The sequence below is a fragment of the Macrobrachium rosenbergii genome, chromosome 4, assembly GCF_040412425.1.
Source record: "Macrobrachium rosenbergii isolate ZJJX-2024 chromosome 4, ASM4041242v1, whole genome shotgun sequence".
Lineage (NCBI taxonomy): Eukaryota > Metazoa > Arthropoda > Malacostraca > Decapoda > Palaemonidae > Macrobrachium > Macrobrachium rosenbergii.
In genome coordinates, this window is record NC_089744.1 from 64,446,910 (window position 1) to 64,463,256 (window position 16,347).

The following is a 16,347-nucleotide window of genomic DNA, read 5'->3' on the forward strand; positions in this document are numbered from 1 at the left end:
CAGTCTTACTTTAATGGAATTCGCTATTTACTTAGTGAGCATCTTGTACCCTCGTTTACTGTACATAACTTTTGGTCAGTTGTAGTAATTAAAATGATCCTATCAGAATTCCATACACTTATAATTCTAATTTCAATAAATATAGGATTTTGACCCAGTATAGTAAGTTTTATTTAGGATATACATTAGTCTGGTTTGTTCAAGAAGAAAAGTGGTTTGGGTGGCAATGTATAGATTAATTATAAGCCAGTCTGTGTAGGGGAGTAAGTTGGCAGAAATGCAGAGTATGGAGTACTAAAAAATGTTGTTGTTGTTAAAAAGAAAAAGACCAGTTGTGGTATGTGGAGGATACATCATTGGCACCCAGAATGTACAATGGAGATTGACAGTCGAGATGGATGATCGAAAGTCTTGATTTTCAAGTTACACAATGTTCTGAGGCATTGTCTGTGGGTTATTGGGCAATTCTAGCTTTGTTGGAACCTAACTTAAACCATGCTACTCAATGTTTGTCTGGTTAAATTTGAATTCATACCCCCTTTGGTAATGTTTATACCTTTAAATTTATCTCATGTATAACTAACCCTTAATGGTAGGATTTTTGTATCCTAAATGGTAGGATTTTTGTATCCTAAATGGTAGGATTTTTGTATCCATGGTACCATGTCACTGTAATTTGATTTTGGGCAAGCAAGTACCCAGTCCAGTAGAAGCTGCATTTTTTATATGGCTTTTGTTCCCTCTATTGTGTTAAATATGATCAAAACATGCATGTTATTAGGGTTTTGTTGTATATATCTGCATGCCCTTGCAGCAAAGATTTGTTCAGACATCTCACCCTTCCTTTCAAGCTATTGGGACGATAGATTAAACAATTACTTATAGTCTGGGTAACAATTACTTATAGCCTGGGATTCTTGGATATTGTGGGTTAGATATGTAAAGGTGGTGGTGAAGGATTGTGGTGCATATGGGTATGCATTGATACCTATACCTCAGCCCTTGTGATACTTGACTATGTTTTAGTTTTGTATGAGTTCCTTTAAGAGAGTTGTCATCCAGTGTCATGTTACATGGATTTTTAATTTTTATTCTGGAAAGGATTGTGAGTTACTTGCTATTTATTCCTAGTTTTTGAGTTCACATATTTCTGACTTGATATAGAGGAAATGTTGAGATATAACTGGTTTTCCTCATGTACCTCATCATCATGTATTTTGTAGTAGGCTTTGTTCTACACAGGGTGGTTAATTTTAATTAACCTTTGCCCACATAATGTATTGGTTTAGTCTTGGGCAATTGTTTTCACTCCTTTGCCATAGACTTAATAGGTGTTTTTGTTCTGAGTAGGGTAGGCTTACTTGCAAGTGCTCCCCTGAACTCAAGTAATAGTTTGTTATAGTTTTTTTCCTTCTCATGAATTCACCTTCTTATTGGCCATACTTTAATCAGATCAGTTTAAGGTCTTTTATGCTTCAGTTTTTGGGGCTTCATGACTATGGCCTGTAATTGTTCAGTGTGTTTTGCTGTGCTCTTCCCTCATTTTGAGCGGTTTTAAGGTATGGTGGTTGTTATTGCATTATAAAGTACCTTAAGCAGTCCTTTAGTGACCATTCTAGAAGTAGGCTCTTTAAGTAAAAAGTGGAACTGGATATAGAGCTTTGGTAGGATACCTCTGCTCATTTAGTTTTAGTTTCACAACTGGATGACTAGATTTTTCATGTTTACTTACCCAGATTGACTTATGTTTTTCAGGTATTGCCAGATAACAGGACACTTTAAAAAAAATATCAATGTTACGAGTTTTATACTCGTACTGTTAACCTTCGTATACTGAACGAACAATGCAGTGGGCCAGTAGTCTGAATGGTTTTGTCTGAGCAATTTTATCAGTTAGGTTTACTGTTCCTCCATTGGACTCAACCTAATCCAACTTGCTGTGAAAATGATGACATTCGAACATTAATGCGTTGGCTACCCTAATGCTGTGAAAATGATGACATTCGAACATTAATGCGTTGGCTACCCTAATGCTACTCAGATAATCCGTTGTCCTGTCAACCGATAGAACTGTAATTAGGGTGATTGATGCTATGGTAGATGTTTTCTTTAAAATAGTAATCTTAGACCTTTGGCTTGATGTAAGCTTAAACTTACCTTTTTCCTTCTTAACCTCTGAAAGACTGCGTCAGCAAGTTTTGACCTCTCTTCTCAAGAAAAAGGAGGGTTTGATGATTATGCTCCTGTAGTAGTATGTCCCTGCAATGTTAATGTCCCTACAATGTTATTGGTGTTGAGGGCAATGTGAAGCAAGTGTTGCATACAGCACTAGTCTGACTAGCACCCACATATCATATACTGGACAGGTTTGGCATCTGGGCCCTGACTGGTAAGCCTTGGATGTCTCCCTAGAATTAGTATCCTAGCATAGGTAGCTGGCTTGAGCTCTTTTGTCCCATTGCCTTGCAATGTAAGAAGTCTCCAAGTCTCAAAAACAGGTGTTAAGAAATTCACAAGCCTCTTGGTGTGGTTATTTCCACCGTTATCAAGATCAGTGGTCTTGCTCTTTTTGTGCATAGTCTTAATAATTTTATTGGACAACATTTTTAATTTGGTAATCTCTCGTTTATTTAGATTAATACAGTACATCCAAGGCCTGCTGGATTTTGGAAATTTTCAGATATCATGAAAAAATTTTGTAGGGATAAAACAACATTTTGTCACTTTTAAAACTGTCACCTCAGACTACTGTTTATGCTTATAAACAAATACATAATGCAAAATTACCTGTTAACTCAAGGTTTCAGCCAATATTGTATGATTGCCTTAGTTGATTTATGACTTTTTTTGGATGAGTAAGGATTTGCCATACCATACAAACAGCAAGTGCATAATGTAGTTGACCTCAGTGTGATTCATGTGTGTACATATGCCGTGTATGGCATATGTACACACATGCACACAGACCTAGACACTGATGGACAAGAAAGGTCCAGACATAATGCAGGCAGTATATATAAATACAGTACATTATTTTTTTTCAATTTTATGATAATCCAAGTTCAGAATGGAAAGACACAAAATAGCTTTAAAATAAATGAGCTGGAAAGATTACATGATGCAGTTAAAGCAGACAAAGGCCTGTCCAACCCCCCACCTTACTCAGGACTCCTTGCTCTACTCCCCCACAATACAATACTCAGCTATTCATAAATGATAAACAAAGCAACATTTGTGACATTGATGCTTTTAAGCCTACAGTATAACAGTTGTGAAAGCTCCCATGCAGATAGCCCCCACCCTCAAAAACCTTATCCCAGCTTGCCCCCCCATCAATACCCTGTTCTCAGTGTGCTAATGACTGTAAGCAGCTTTACCATCTCCTCTTTCACCCATGTAACGTTTCTATATTTATGTATTGTATATTATTGTGGTGCTAGGGACCCTTTGGATACCATCAAGTTCCAGATAAGGTGAAAATTGATAAAAAAAAAAAATACTACATGTACTATTTTTAAAAGTTCACAATTTTCATAGGTCTTGTAAGTATTCATGTTATTTAAGTATGAAGTTAAGTATTTACAATATAATTTTGTTTTCACTGCATTTCCAACCCTATGTGCATTGTCTGCAGTTCTAACTAAACATTTTTATGTACGGGGATGATGTATGCAGTAAGTAAATTTGTGACTTTTCCAAGTCATTACAATTTGTGTAAACCGTATACTGTACTGCATATTAATGAAAAAGATTAATATGTACGTGTATTTTAAGCCTTTATGGCCTACTAAAAGTATTTTTTTTTAATTTTTGCCCTACGCAAGTGATCTGTAATTTTTTGCAAATAACCACATAGCTCAAAAAAATATTCCATTTAACTGTTGTTGAAAAAATCAAATCACAAAAAAATATTCCATTTAACTGTTGTTGAAAATCAAATCAGAGTTGAAAAATTGTGAATTTGGAGGGACAACTGTACTATATTGTAATTTATTGCAAGTGGTTGCATCATGTTTAGTAGCATGGCTGGTTATCTTTATACAACTGGAATATTGAGTAAGCAAAATTCTTGAACTTGATTGCATAATAAGAAATATTCATGGAAGCAGTAATGTTTTATTGAAATGGAAAGGTGCATGGAGAAATTAGCATAACTGAATGAGTTAGTGTGTTTGAGGTTTAGAAGTGATGCTGTGAAAGGCATACATTAATGCTTGGGTCCCAAGTGATAAGTGATTCTTTTACTATTATTTCATTGAATGTATGATTTGTTTTTTAGAATACTGGTATGCATGCATGCATATTTTTAAGGACTTCCCATAATTTTGCACATACCTTGCATTTTTTTAATGTATGACTATTGAACTGTTCCCATAAGACTTGCTTAAGAGCTTAAGGATTCTCCAACCAAAAATCAGAATTGCATGTATTTTTCTTCTATCTTTGTATTTATAAACATATCTGGAGTAAATTACTCAGGTTTAAAAATGCAGTAATCTTACCTCTGTATGAATTAAGTTATTATTTTTTGTTCTATTAATTGCGAAGATGCTGTAAATATATTTCTTTATGGCTTATTTTAAAAGTTCAGTCATGTTTTTGAAGTTACTCAGATTTATTGGATGAGTAGTAAGGAATATTTTTAGCAGTGATTTTATAATATTGTGACATCACTTCTTGGAAGGAAGCCAGTGACTAATAGTAGAATTAAGGAAAATCTTAGGTGAAATAAGGCTTTGAAAATGGGTTGGAATATAATATGCATCTGAAACTGAAATGTTGTAACTTTTTACTAAATTCAGTAACGTAACATGATCAATTGGAATTTATTAGGGAAATTTCACAACTAGTAGTGATGGTAATTATTTTGACATATAAAGATTGTTTCTAAGTGGTCAGTAAATTTAATACCATAAACCCTCGGAGATAGGCCTGAAGAGGTAGGATGGGGGAAGAGAAACTCTCAAAAAGGCTCAGTTAGGCTATTTCCAATACAATACCTGACTAATGTTAGTCTACCCATAACCTTTTCCCATCCGTACATATAAAAATGTTTTTGCAGTATTTTAGTCAAATAACATCACTGAAATATATCTGTATATACTGCACCTTAGCTTATGTACCTTTCATTCTGAAATGGAGCAACAACTAAGCATAGGGCATAAGTTGTAGTGGAATATCTTGAAGGATTTACTTGAGTAGGGTATTATCCTTAAATAGTGTTTATTTAACTAACTGTTCACTAAAGGAAATACCAAGCTTGAATGGTCACCCCCTTTTTTTCCATAAGCAAACATTTTTAAAGTTCATATAGTTGAAAGGACTCATTAAAGTAAGAGCTGCAATAGAAATAAATGAAACGGTTTTATAGGGATGAGACTACTCAAAATCATGTGTACATTATTCCAATACTGGGTGCTGTATATGTTTTTCAGGTAATTTATTTGACAAAAGGTACTGTTTAGCAGATTAAATTTAGTTTTTAATGACATTTGAAGTACAGTTGAAAAAATTCCTCAAATATATTTGGTTATTGATAATTTGCATTTGTCTTCATTTACAGCATCTTATTTTGTAGACCCGGTATATTTCAGTGCATTTTACTTCTGAGTGGAAACTGTAATCCTTTAAGAATATTTTAGGTTTTAAAATTGTCCTAGTCTGAAAGATGATAATTATCCACGTAAAGCTCATGTGCTTGCCACTTATTTTAAGAGTATATATAAAAAACTTTTTCTTTACTGAATGGGTTTGCATGATTCCTTCTACTAGATGGCTTGTATGTTTCTCTAGTTTTTTATCGAACACGTAATAATCCACTTTGTAATAGCTATACATGTTCTTGCATTGTTCTTTGTAGAATTTTAAGGAGCTGTTGACTTAACTATTTCCTTTCTCTAATGTTGCATAAACCTGCAGTATATAAATAATTTTCATTCAGTTTACTTTTTCAGTGGATTAATAATTTCCCCATATATTTCAGGGTGCCTCTGAAAAAGATATCGTCCACTCGGGTCTTGATTATACCATGGAACGCTCAGCACGAGTAAGTCTTAATGTATTTTTTTACAAAAATGTTTTCAATTTGTAAGATACAATGTTGGGTTGCTACCAATACCTTGCAAGGTAGTATCTATAGAAATTTTTTATGGTAGCAGGTTTACTTTTCATTACATGGCACCTTCCATAAATATTTGTACAAGGAATGCTTGAATGACCATTCTAAATAGGTTGCTGATCAGCAAGTAATTCCTAGGTGTTTTCTGATGGGCATATTTTCTGATATATTTGTGCATTTTGCTCTTGTCAGTTTGCTCAGAACATAGCCATTAAACAAAGTAAGGAAAATTCTTGTTGACAGTAGAAACAATTTCGTCTGTGTGACAAGAGCACATTTAAGTGGTTGCTGTTGTTGGCAGCATGGCATCTCAAGATGCCCAAAAAGTTACGGGACGCCACTTTTACTCAGTTCATTGTACCATAAATTCCTCCCCATGAAATTGTTTCTTTTGTGTGGAGGCTGCTTTATGTAAATTAAAAGAGTTTAGTAGTGAAAGACCATAGCATTGTTCTTAAATTCAAAACCCATATTTTACAGATGTTGAATTTTGCTGTTCAGGGCAAAAATAAGAAACTTTAATCCATAAATTGAGAGGTTTTTTCTACCATGATAATCAATCTAGGAAACATGTCTTTTCTCGCCAAACACTTCTAGTTTTGTTTGAAGACAAAAAGATATTGCTAGAAGCCATAGTTTCTATTGTCAAGCAGATTGTTGGTACTGTAAAGGTGATGTTGATGGTCTTGTATTATTTTAAGGCAAAGAGGTTTTTTTCCAATAAAATTGCTAGCAAGGTCTTGTTACTAACACTTTCGGGCAATTATAAGCCTTTTATTTAAGGTCCCGAAGCTCAACCTTGGTATGATGTAAGCTTAGGTCCAAGCTTACTTCATACCAAGGAAGCTTTTTTCCAAAGCTTGAAACCTGTTGATTAATATTAATCCTGATAGCTTATATATCCCAACTTTTTTGTGTTGTCATAGGAGGGAACCCTTTGATTTTGGTTTTTTCTTGGTAGGACTATTCTTTGGTGACTTTCATGAAGCTCTGGTTCCCAGGTTGTTGTTGCTAGACAATACAAATAGAGAATTTATATTGTAGCAGGTTTGTCCACCCTCCTTCAACTAAGGCTTCACAGTTTTAGCTTTTTATTAGAATGGTGAGATTTCTTCACAACTTAGTTGTGGTTAATACCTGTGAAGAAATACTTCTCTGCTCTGCCTTTGAAGATGATCTCTTGGATTTATTACAGAACTGTAAGAAGAGACTCCGTTAACGACAAAGTTATTATAGTTGTATTGCTCCTCCTTGATAATGTAATTGCACCAGAGAGATACAGCTTCACGCAGATTAGGTCCAAGCTTACTTCATACCAAGGAAGCTTTTTTCCAAAGCTTGAACCTGTTGATTAATATTAATCCTGATAGCTTATATCTCCCAAACTTTTTTGTGTTGTCATAGGAGGAAACCCTTTGATTTTGGTTTTCTCTTGGTAGGACTATTCTTTGGTGGCTTTCATGAAGCTCTGGTTCCCAGCTGGTTGTTGCTAGACAATACAAATAGAGAATTTATATTGTAGCAGGTTACTCCACCCTCCTTCAACTAAGGCTTCACAGTTCTAGCTTTTTATTAGAATGGTGAGATTCCTTCACAACTTAGTTGTGGTTAATACCTGTGAAGAAATACTTCTCTGCTCTGCCTTTGAAGATGATCTCTTGGACTTATTACAGAAATGTAAGAAGAGACTCGGTTAAAGATAGTTATTATAGTTGTATTGCTCCTCCTTGATAATGCAATTGCACCAGAGAGATACCGCTTCATTCAGATTAAGTGCAGTGTTACAGAATTACTAAGGTCAGTGTTCTAAAGAATACTGCCAAGCATCTTGTGAATTGTTCTTTCCCATTGGTGGCTAGGTATCTGTGCTATCCAATTGCCTGATCAGCCTTTATTGTGTATTTTGGGTAATAGATGCCAGCCAGCATGTCTATGCCTTGTCATTTTTGTGGAATCCTAAAGTGAGATGCTAACTAGAACATGGAATGCTGTGGTATGTTTATTTCTACATTTTCTTGCAGTAATCAATATTAGAGGTACATTTATTGGGAATGAAAATATGCAATAAAGACTCTTAATATCATCAATTGTAGACTTGGAGGTTTCACTGTTATCCCCATTTTTAACATTTCCATTGCCACATGAAAAAAATGCATAAACTGTTCCATTAATTAAGATAAAAAATGGAAAACATGAAAGTTTTTAGGCATAAACTAATAGACTTGGCTGCAGTACTGTGTAATGTCTTACAGGGCACATACAGTACTCCCCACAAAGCCACTGAGATGAACAACTCAAGCTGTCATTAAATTTGGATCTATTTAGTCTCTCTAAAATTGAACTGAAGTTGTCTTTGAAACAAAAACTACTTAAGAACTGGTTACTGTTATTGATAATTTTACAGGCCATCATGAGAACTGCAATCAAGTACAACTTGGGAATTGATTTGCGCACAGCTGCTTACGTCAATGCTATTGAGAAGATCTTCAACACCTATAGTTCTGCTGGCCTTACTTTCACTTAAATGTGGTTTAGAGATAATCCAGGATGATCCCAAGTCTGAAAGTGTACATGTTAGAGAATATGAGAGATATTGCCAATTTTAGATCTTTTGACTACTGTTATGCATAACTTGGCTTTACTGAAAGTAAAGTTAACTAGTGTCAAACCTGGAAAGAAAGTGGAGGCTTTTATACTAGGTAAGGGGAAGGTTTGTTATATTTTCATATTTGTAATAATAAGGAAATTCCCAGACATCTATTAGTAATTCTGTTTGTAGATTAAAGAAAATTTTCAAGGTATTTTAATAGTGTCTGGTTAATTACCTTTATATATTAAATTTTTTCATGATGCAGTGGAGTAATTTGAATTGAATTTCTGGTTATGATGTGAAACATACAGGCATGTTACGAAATTGTTAGTCTGTATAGTAATACCAATACATTTTGATGTTAAAAAATTCTTTTTGTGTTTTGTAAAGCAAGGTGACTTGCAATGTTTATTTTATTATCAAAAATACCCAATAAATATTGGGAAAACCTTCACTGTGATTTCATTTTCCAAATAAAGATGTGACATCTCAATTTTATAAGTAATTCAATACCAAATACTTGTATATAAAAATACAATTTACAGATTTGCTGTACAGTTTGTCTCATCTTACTAAACTTTTGTGCATTACAATAAATGTCACCAATGTTTGTTCCTACAGGGATTCAACCATCACCTTCTATATTAGTATCTTTTAGTCAAAGCCGGTATGGTCATTGAACCTGATAAGGTAGTCAACTGGCAGTTAAGGGGGATGCGTGGAGTGATGCCCTTCACTAACCTGCGTGCACTAGCCATTTTTTCTTTGGCCATCTAGCAGCGAGGACATGCTTCTTGCTTTCTCTGTGTGCTTGTTGGACTGTATAAGTATTTTGCCACTATTGTTTTTTTTTTTGTATTTACATTGGGCTTTTTGTACCATGTTCTTGATAGTATATTCGATCACTCTGATCTTTTCCCTATTCATTAAGGAGAAGAAACGACCAATACCATTACAGGGGACTTAGACCCACTAAGTATTGCTCATTTTGTAGGGAATAAAGATTGTATCATATCTTTCCTCTGTGACGTGAAACCTAGTCCTCTCCTTAGTGGAAAAGGTTTGGTAGTTTGGTAGAAGAGGAGAGAGGACAGGTGTTTGCTAGCTTTTGACAATGCTATACCCCTCCAGTTCATTTCTTTCTTACCCAAAATGTAACAGCCTTTTCATAATCTTGACAGGGAATACTGAATATGAGAGACTCAGCAGTTGTCATCACATGAGTATGTGCAAAAGATCTTGGCCTACTCAAGCCCAAGCTTCCTCCTGACATAGCTATTGTTTTCTTCATTTTTGTAGTCCCCGCAGTGTCTCTGTCCACTGCAAGGAAGGGGATCATCTGGTTGGAGTAGCTCTTCCAGCACCTATGACCCTTGGGCAGATATTTTGATGCTGACAGTTCCAGACTGGCCCTTCAGTGTGGAAGATGAGCAAGGTGTTCCAGGGATAAAAGAAGAAATTTTCTTTCTCTTATCTTCACCCTTGTCATTACAATATTGTCATCATCAAGCTCATCTTCATCCTACTTGTCCCTTTACCCTCTTCCTTGCTTAAGAGGAATAATAAGTGGAAGTCTAATGCCTCATGTGAGAAATCCAGGAAGACTTCTCTCATGCACTCTTCCTCATTCCATTGAGCAGATGTGCTTGGTCACTGTCCCATCGTTATCATACCTCTGGCAGGGCTGTCACATGCATGTACACCCATTTAGATGAGAGGATGGCTCCCTCCCCATCTGTGCGTCCTTGGGCTCACACTGGGAGGGATCTGCACAACCCCCTTGTTGTACTCATACTGGATCTGTTGACCAGGTGTGTGTTGTGTTTATAACTTGTGGTAGCCCCTGCCCCCTGCATCTCCAAGGAGTTTCAAAGTGCGCAGCATGTGCAACCTGTTTGCCTGGCGAGTATGTGGTGTACTGACTACTTATGTTCTAACATTCTACCAACATATTGGTTATTACTTATGCTCTCCTTGGGGTCAGGATGGCACAGAGGGTAACCAGCACCACCACCTTGCTCAGCATGCCTGTGCTTCCCCCAAGAGGTTGCATCTGAGAACTATTGCTTGAAATAGGCCTTTTATGATCTCTTCCACCTTCTGTGCGTGTGTGGCTGAGAGAGTTGGTGTACGTTCTTGTTCTTCCTGTCTTGCTCAGTTAAGACCCAGTAAAGGGTGGCAGGGGGGAGTTTCAGGGTCTGTACTCAGTCCAGACAGCACTGGTACTCCAAAAAGTGCTTGGGTAAGGCCTTTCAGGAAGTACCAGGAACCACCCACAAAGTCTGTGGGAGGGGTCAGAATTTGCTTTGAACTCTTGGGGGGAAAAAAAAAAAAAAAAAGGCAGGACAGGATGCCAGAACTCCTGCTACTTTTCACCAAGACTAGGCTGGACAGACAATCTCTCTCGAGCTCTTGGACAAGGCTTTGCCCAAGGTCTTATAACTTCCCTGGGGTAGGCTGCAAAGGAAGGTTTGCCACTTGTTCAATAGAACAATGCTATCAATGGAGACAAAAAATCCTGTATAACCTGTCACAAAGGGATAACTCCAAGTAGGGAAATCCAATTTCCAGTCATGTCTAGCTTATGGCTGCACACAAGCCTTACAGCATAGCCTAGCAGGAGTTAGTCTCAGCAAAAGTAAAAGAGGAATCTGCACCTGCTGAACTGGCATTCTGATTATAGAAAGACCTCTAGTCATGAGTCATCAACATTGGAACTAACAGCTAGGAGTAGCTCAACATAGTGGCAAACCATCCATGCATGCATCTACAATTGCCAAGAATGCAAAATGATGCAAAACTTCCTTTTTGCTTGGTAAAGTTCCACTCTTCCCCATACCCGGGAGAGTTGGTGAAATCATGGTTCACCAATCTGTACATTTTCTTCTAGGCTTCTGTAGTCACTGATGGCATTCTACAAGTAGACAGGTGTGAGTAATCTCCGAGATGGTGTATCCCCAAAGGGATGCCTTGATCCTACCCATCATTGGCATGAGCATAATCCCGATGATTAAGCATGTGCCTAGAGAAAAGGCAGGTTGTCTCAATCAGGTGTCTCCCAAAAGTAGGGGAGGAAGAGTTCCCTGTACACTGGTCCATAGACCAGGTGTACATGGGATTGAACAAACAAACCACCTCTGGTACTTGCATTATAAGAGGACCCAGAAAGTGCTTGGTATCATGCATACTCCTAAGAGCAGGCACGCGCCAAGCAAGAAAGTAGCGCTGGCTTTCCCTCTCTACCCCTAGTGGGAGCAAGTGGTGTGGGAGCCTATCCCATTGTCTAAGCGCATACAGTGCAGGAACTTTGCATGTGGCAAACAAATGGGTTGCTTGTACACCTTGTCTCTCCAGTTGTCTCTCCAGAGGCACGACCCTGGGGATGGGTTGCACAAAGTCCAAGTGGGTAAGTATCATATGGCCCATACCTGCCCTGCCAGAAAAGGGAGAGCACTTGCACAAAACTTAAGACATTTTATGAGTGGCCTTTGACTTCCATGTCTATTCCTCCTCCCACAAGGGTAAAGGGAGAAGAGCTGGTGGAAGAACTGTACATCTCTGAAGAGGTTGCAATAATCCTTGGAAGGAAAACCACTACTGGAGACTCGAACACACTGAGCTCCCAGCAGCTACAGAATATATGGAATTTAGACCCAAGGCCCATCACTGGGACCTATGAAGTCATTCAGTGCTGAAATGGATATTGACAGTAAAAAGGTTTGAAAGGTGTGACAGGAGGAAAACCCCACCGTTACACTATGAAACAATTGTTAGGAGAGCGGTGGAAAGTGAGATGGAAGAAAGAATATGAATGGAGGTACAGTAAAAGGAATGAAAAGGGTTGCAACTAAGGGCGGTAGGGACACTGCAAAGAACCTTAAGTAATGCCTACAATGCACCGCATGAGGTGCACTGACGACACTAATGGAGCCCCAGTGGCTACAGTAACAGCAGGTGGTGCCACAAGTGCTGCAGCGACAGCATAACAGCAGGTGGTGCCACAAGTGCTGCAGCGACAGCATAACAGCAGGTGGTGCCACAAGTGCTGCAGCGACAGCATAGCAGCAGGCAGCTTCATAAGGGTTGCAGCAACAGTAGACCTCAGAGACTATGTCCTAAGAGTAGGTGCATGATCTCTCTACAGTAGCAACACTGCTGAAATTGCAAGTTAGATTAATATAAAAACATTGGGGAAGTCATCTAATAAAAAAAAAAAAAAAATGAAGGAAAACAACCTTCATACCTCTATAAAACTCTTTTAAAAACAAAAAACATCAAACAACAAAAAACACATTTGACTTATTTGTCAGGGGGAGTGGAGTGATACATCATTTTAAGATAACAACCCCTGAACAAATGACTAGACACAATAGGTGAATATAGGGTATTCCCCACTCTACCCCTTTAACCACCAATTAACTACCTTCTTATGAAGTTCAATGACCATTCCTACCTTGTGCTGAAGGGTACTTCTTTAAAGGGAAGAATTATGAAAAACAACACAAATTAGGCTTCACACTATAAACATGAAAACTTTAGGCTTTTTTAACTTTATCATGATCAAGTTAAAAACTGCAACTGAGACCTACTCTAGAACAAACAACTTAAAAGTACCTGATTCTCATTACCTAATTACTGTAAAGTAAAAAACTACTTAACCCTTAAACGCCGAGCCTCTATTTACAAAAACTTCTCCCATATGCCGGCGTTGGGAGTTAAGCGCCAAGCGGAAAAAAGTTTTTTTAAAAAAATCACAGCATGCTTAGTTTTTAATCTTAGAGTTCATTTTTGGCTCCTTTTTTGTCATTGCCTGAAGTTTAGTATGCAACCATCAGAAATGAAAAAAATATCATTATCATATATAAATACTGAAATATATGACAGTGCAAAAAAAAATTTTCATATATAATTTTATACAAATCAAGCTGTGAGCAAAACAGTTAAAGCTAACGGATTATTTTTTTTCTTTGTATTGTACACTAAATTGCGATGATTTTGGTATATAACAAATTGTAAAACGATCAAAGCAACACAGAGAAAATATTATCACAATATGATGCATGAATCCGTAACGCGGACGTAAAAAATGTTTTTTCAAAAAATTAATCATAAATTGAAATATTGTGTCAGAGACTTCCCGTTTGTTGAAAAATGAAGCTAATTGATTGAATATTACTAGACTGTAAGTGTTTTAGCTTACAATTGCAGTTTTCGACCATTTCGGTCGAGTTAAAGTTGACCGAAGGTTGAATTTTTTTCTATTTATTGTAATTTATATGAAAATATTTCAAAACTGATAAAAGCTACAACCATGAGTTATTTTCTGTTGTATTCTACATGAAATTGCGCACATTTTCATATATAAAAGTTTATGTAACGACTAATATAAAACGGTGCAAACATTACGACAACGTGACGAAAGAATTTCTGAGATGTTCGGCCGAGTTACCGCACGGACGTAAGGAAAATGTTTTTTCCAAAATTCACCATAAATCGAAATATTGGCTAGAGACTTCCAATTTATTGCAAAATGAAGGTAAATGATTGAATATTACTAGAATGTAAGAGTTTTAGCTTACAATTGCGTTTTTGACCATTTCGGTTGAGTTAAAGTTGACCGAAGGTTGAAATTTTGGCAGTTATCGTGATTTATGTGAAAATATTTCAAAAGTGATAAAAGCTACAACCATGAATTATTTTCTGTTGTATTCTACATGAAATTGCACACATTTTCATACATAAAACTTTATGTAACGACTAATATAAAATGGTGCAAACATTACGACAAAGTGACAAAAGAATTTCTGGCGCGGACGTAAGGAAAAATTAAAAAAAAAAAATTCATCATAAATCGAAATATTGTGCTAGAGACTTCCAATTTGTTGCAAAATGAAGGTAAATGATTGAATATTACTAGAATATAAGAGTTTTAGCTTACAATTGCGTTTTTTGACCATTTCGGTCGAGTCAAAGTTGACCGAAGGTTGAAATTTTGGCAGTTATTGAGATTTATATGAAAATATTTCAAAACTGATAAAAGCTACAACCATGGGTTGTATTTTGTTGTATTTTACATGAAATTGCGCACATTTTCATATATAAAACTTTACGTAACGGCTAATATAAAACAGTGCAAAAATTACGACAAAATGACGAAAGAATTTCTGAAATTTTCAGCCAAGTTACCGCGCGGACGTAAGGAAAAAGTTTTTTCAAAAATTCACCATAAATCGAAATATTGTGCTAGAGACTTCCAATTTGTTGCAAAATGAAGGTAAATGATTGAATATTACTAGAATGTAAGAGTTTTAGCTTACAATTACATTTTTCGACCATTTTGGTCAAGTCAAAGTTGACCGAAGGTTGAAATTTTTTGTAGTCGACATACGGTATGTCCACTTGGCACCCAACAGACAATTTTAGTCGACGTATGATACGTCCAGTAGGCGTTTAAGGGTTAATATACCAATACCAAAAAACCCAAGAAAAACTATTAGTCAGTCCTGACTTACTTAAAGGCAAAGGTTCTACTAAAAATGCAAATAATTACAAGCTTTTCCCTGACAAAGTAGCTGGAGGGGACTTCTAACAGTGAATATCTACCTTTGAATGTTAATTTTATTAACTTATAAAATTAAAAGAAGGAATGGGATGAGTAAAAGAACATGTAAAGGACTGGGTGATTTGACATTTTTTAGGCAATACTGTAATGACAACAGTCAGGGTAATTCTAAATGGTTAACAAAATGGCAGACATGAATAACTTACTTAATAACCCCAAATTGGCCAAACAGGCAATGGTTCCTATTGCTTCAACAATGGGTGAAGGGCTTAATTCTATTACTATCCCACTGTTCTATCCCAGCCAGTAGGAGGGAAAGTCGTCTACACTTCCTCTTTTCTGAGCGGAGACCTTCACATGGATTTTTGAATCTTGTTTACCATGAAAATTACTCGCCCAACATGCAGAAACTACAGACATCATCTCTTCGACAATACCAGTCCGTATGGAGAGTATGGTAACATACCCATGCTGAGAGCACAGTTGAGATCTTTGTTGAAACACTTTACATTCTCTTATATAGACTTTTGAAGACTAAGTGCCTTGCTGTTACAACAAGCATGGCATACAAGGCAGCTTTGTCAGAACCCTTGCTTTGTGGGTTTGGAATTTATTCTAACATAGAAATTGTTACTTCACTCCTCTGGTCTTTTGCATTGCAAAGACCTGCTCCTGCAAGGCTTCCCATTACCTGGTCCCTGAATAAGGTGTTTAGGCTTCTATCAACCCCTCATTTCAGTGGACCCAATAAATACAACTACAACTCATATACTACAAAAGGCGATCTTCTTGACTGCTTTGGCATCAGGAGCTTGCACTAGTGAACCGGGCTTTCTTAGATGGAGACAACGCTACATTAGTCACACAGCTAACCGTCATTTATTATTGTCTCCTGGACCATCATTCTTGGCCAACAATGAGAACTCTTTAAAAGAGAAAAATCTCCTATTCTGATAGGGAAATTCAATTTGTCAGATAAAACATTACACCTGGTTCAAGCACTTGAGGTCTACCTAGAGGTCACAGCAAACATCCCAGAAGGTCCTATTTTCCTACACCCTAGCACAAACAAACCAC

General features: G+C 36.7%; 1 protein-coding gene across 14 annotated transcripts in view; it reads left to right on the forward strand.

The window, feature by feature from the left end:
- Positions 1-9,162, forward strand: part of Gdh (glutamate dehydrogenase, mitochondrial) — a 96,534-nt gene extending 87,372 nt beyond the window's left edge. For all 14 annotated transcript variants that reach the window (XR_010852068.1, XM_067098434.1, XM_067098444.1 and 11 more), the window contains 2 exons: positions 5,984-6,046; positions 8,523-9,162. Coding sequence is in view for 13 of the 14 variants with exons in the window: in XM_067098434.1 (XP_066954535.1) it covers positions 5,984-6,046; positions 8,523-8,642 (183 nt within the window). In the remaining variant the exon portion in view is untranslated. The remainder of the gene's footprint in view (positions 1-5,983; positions 6,047-8,522) is intronic.
- Positions 9,163-16,347: the final 7,185 nt, after the last annotated feature.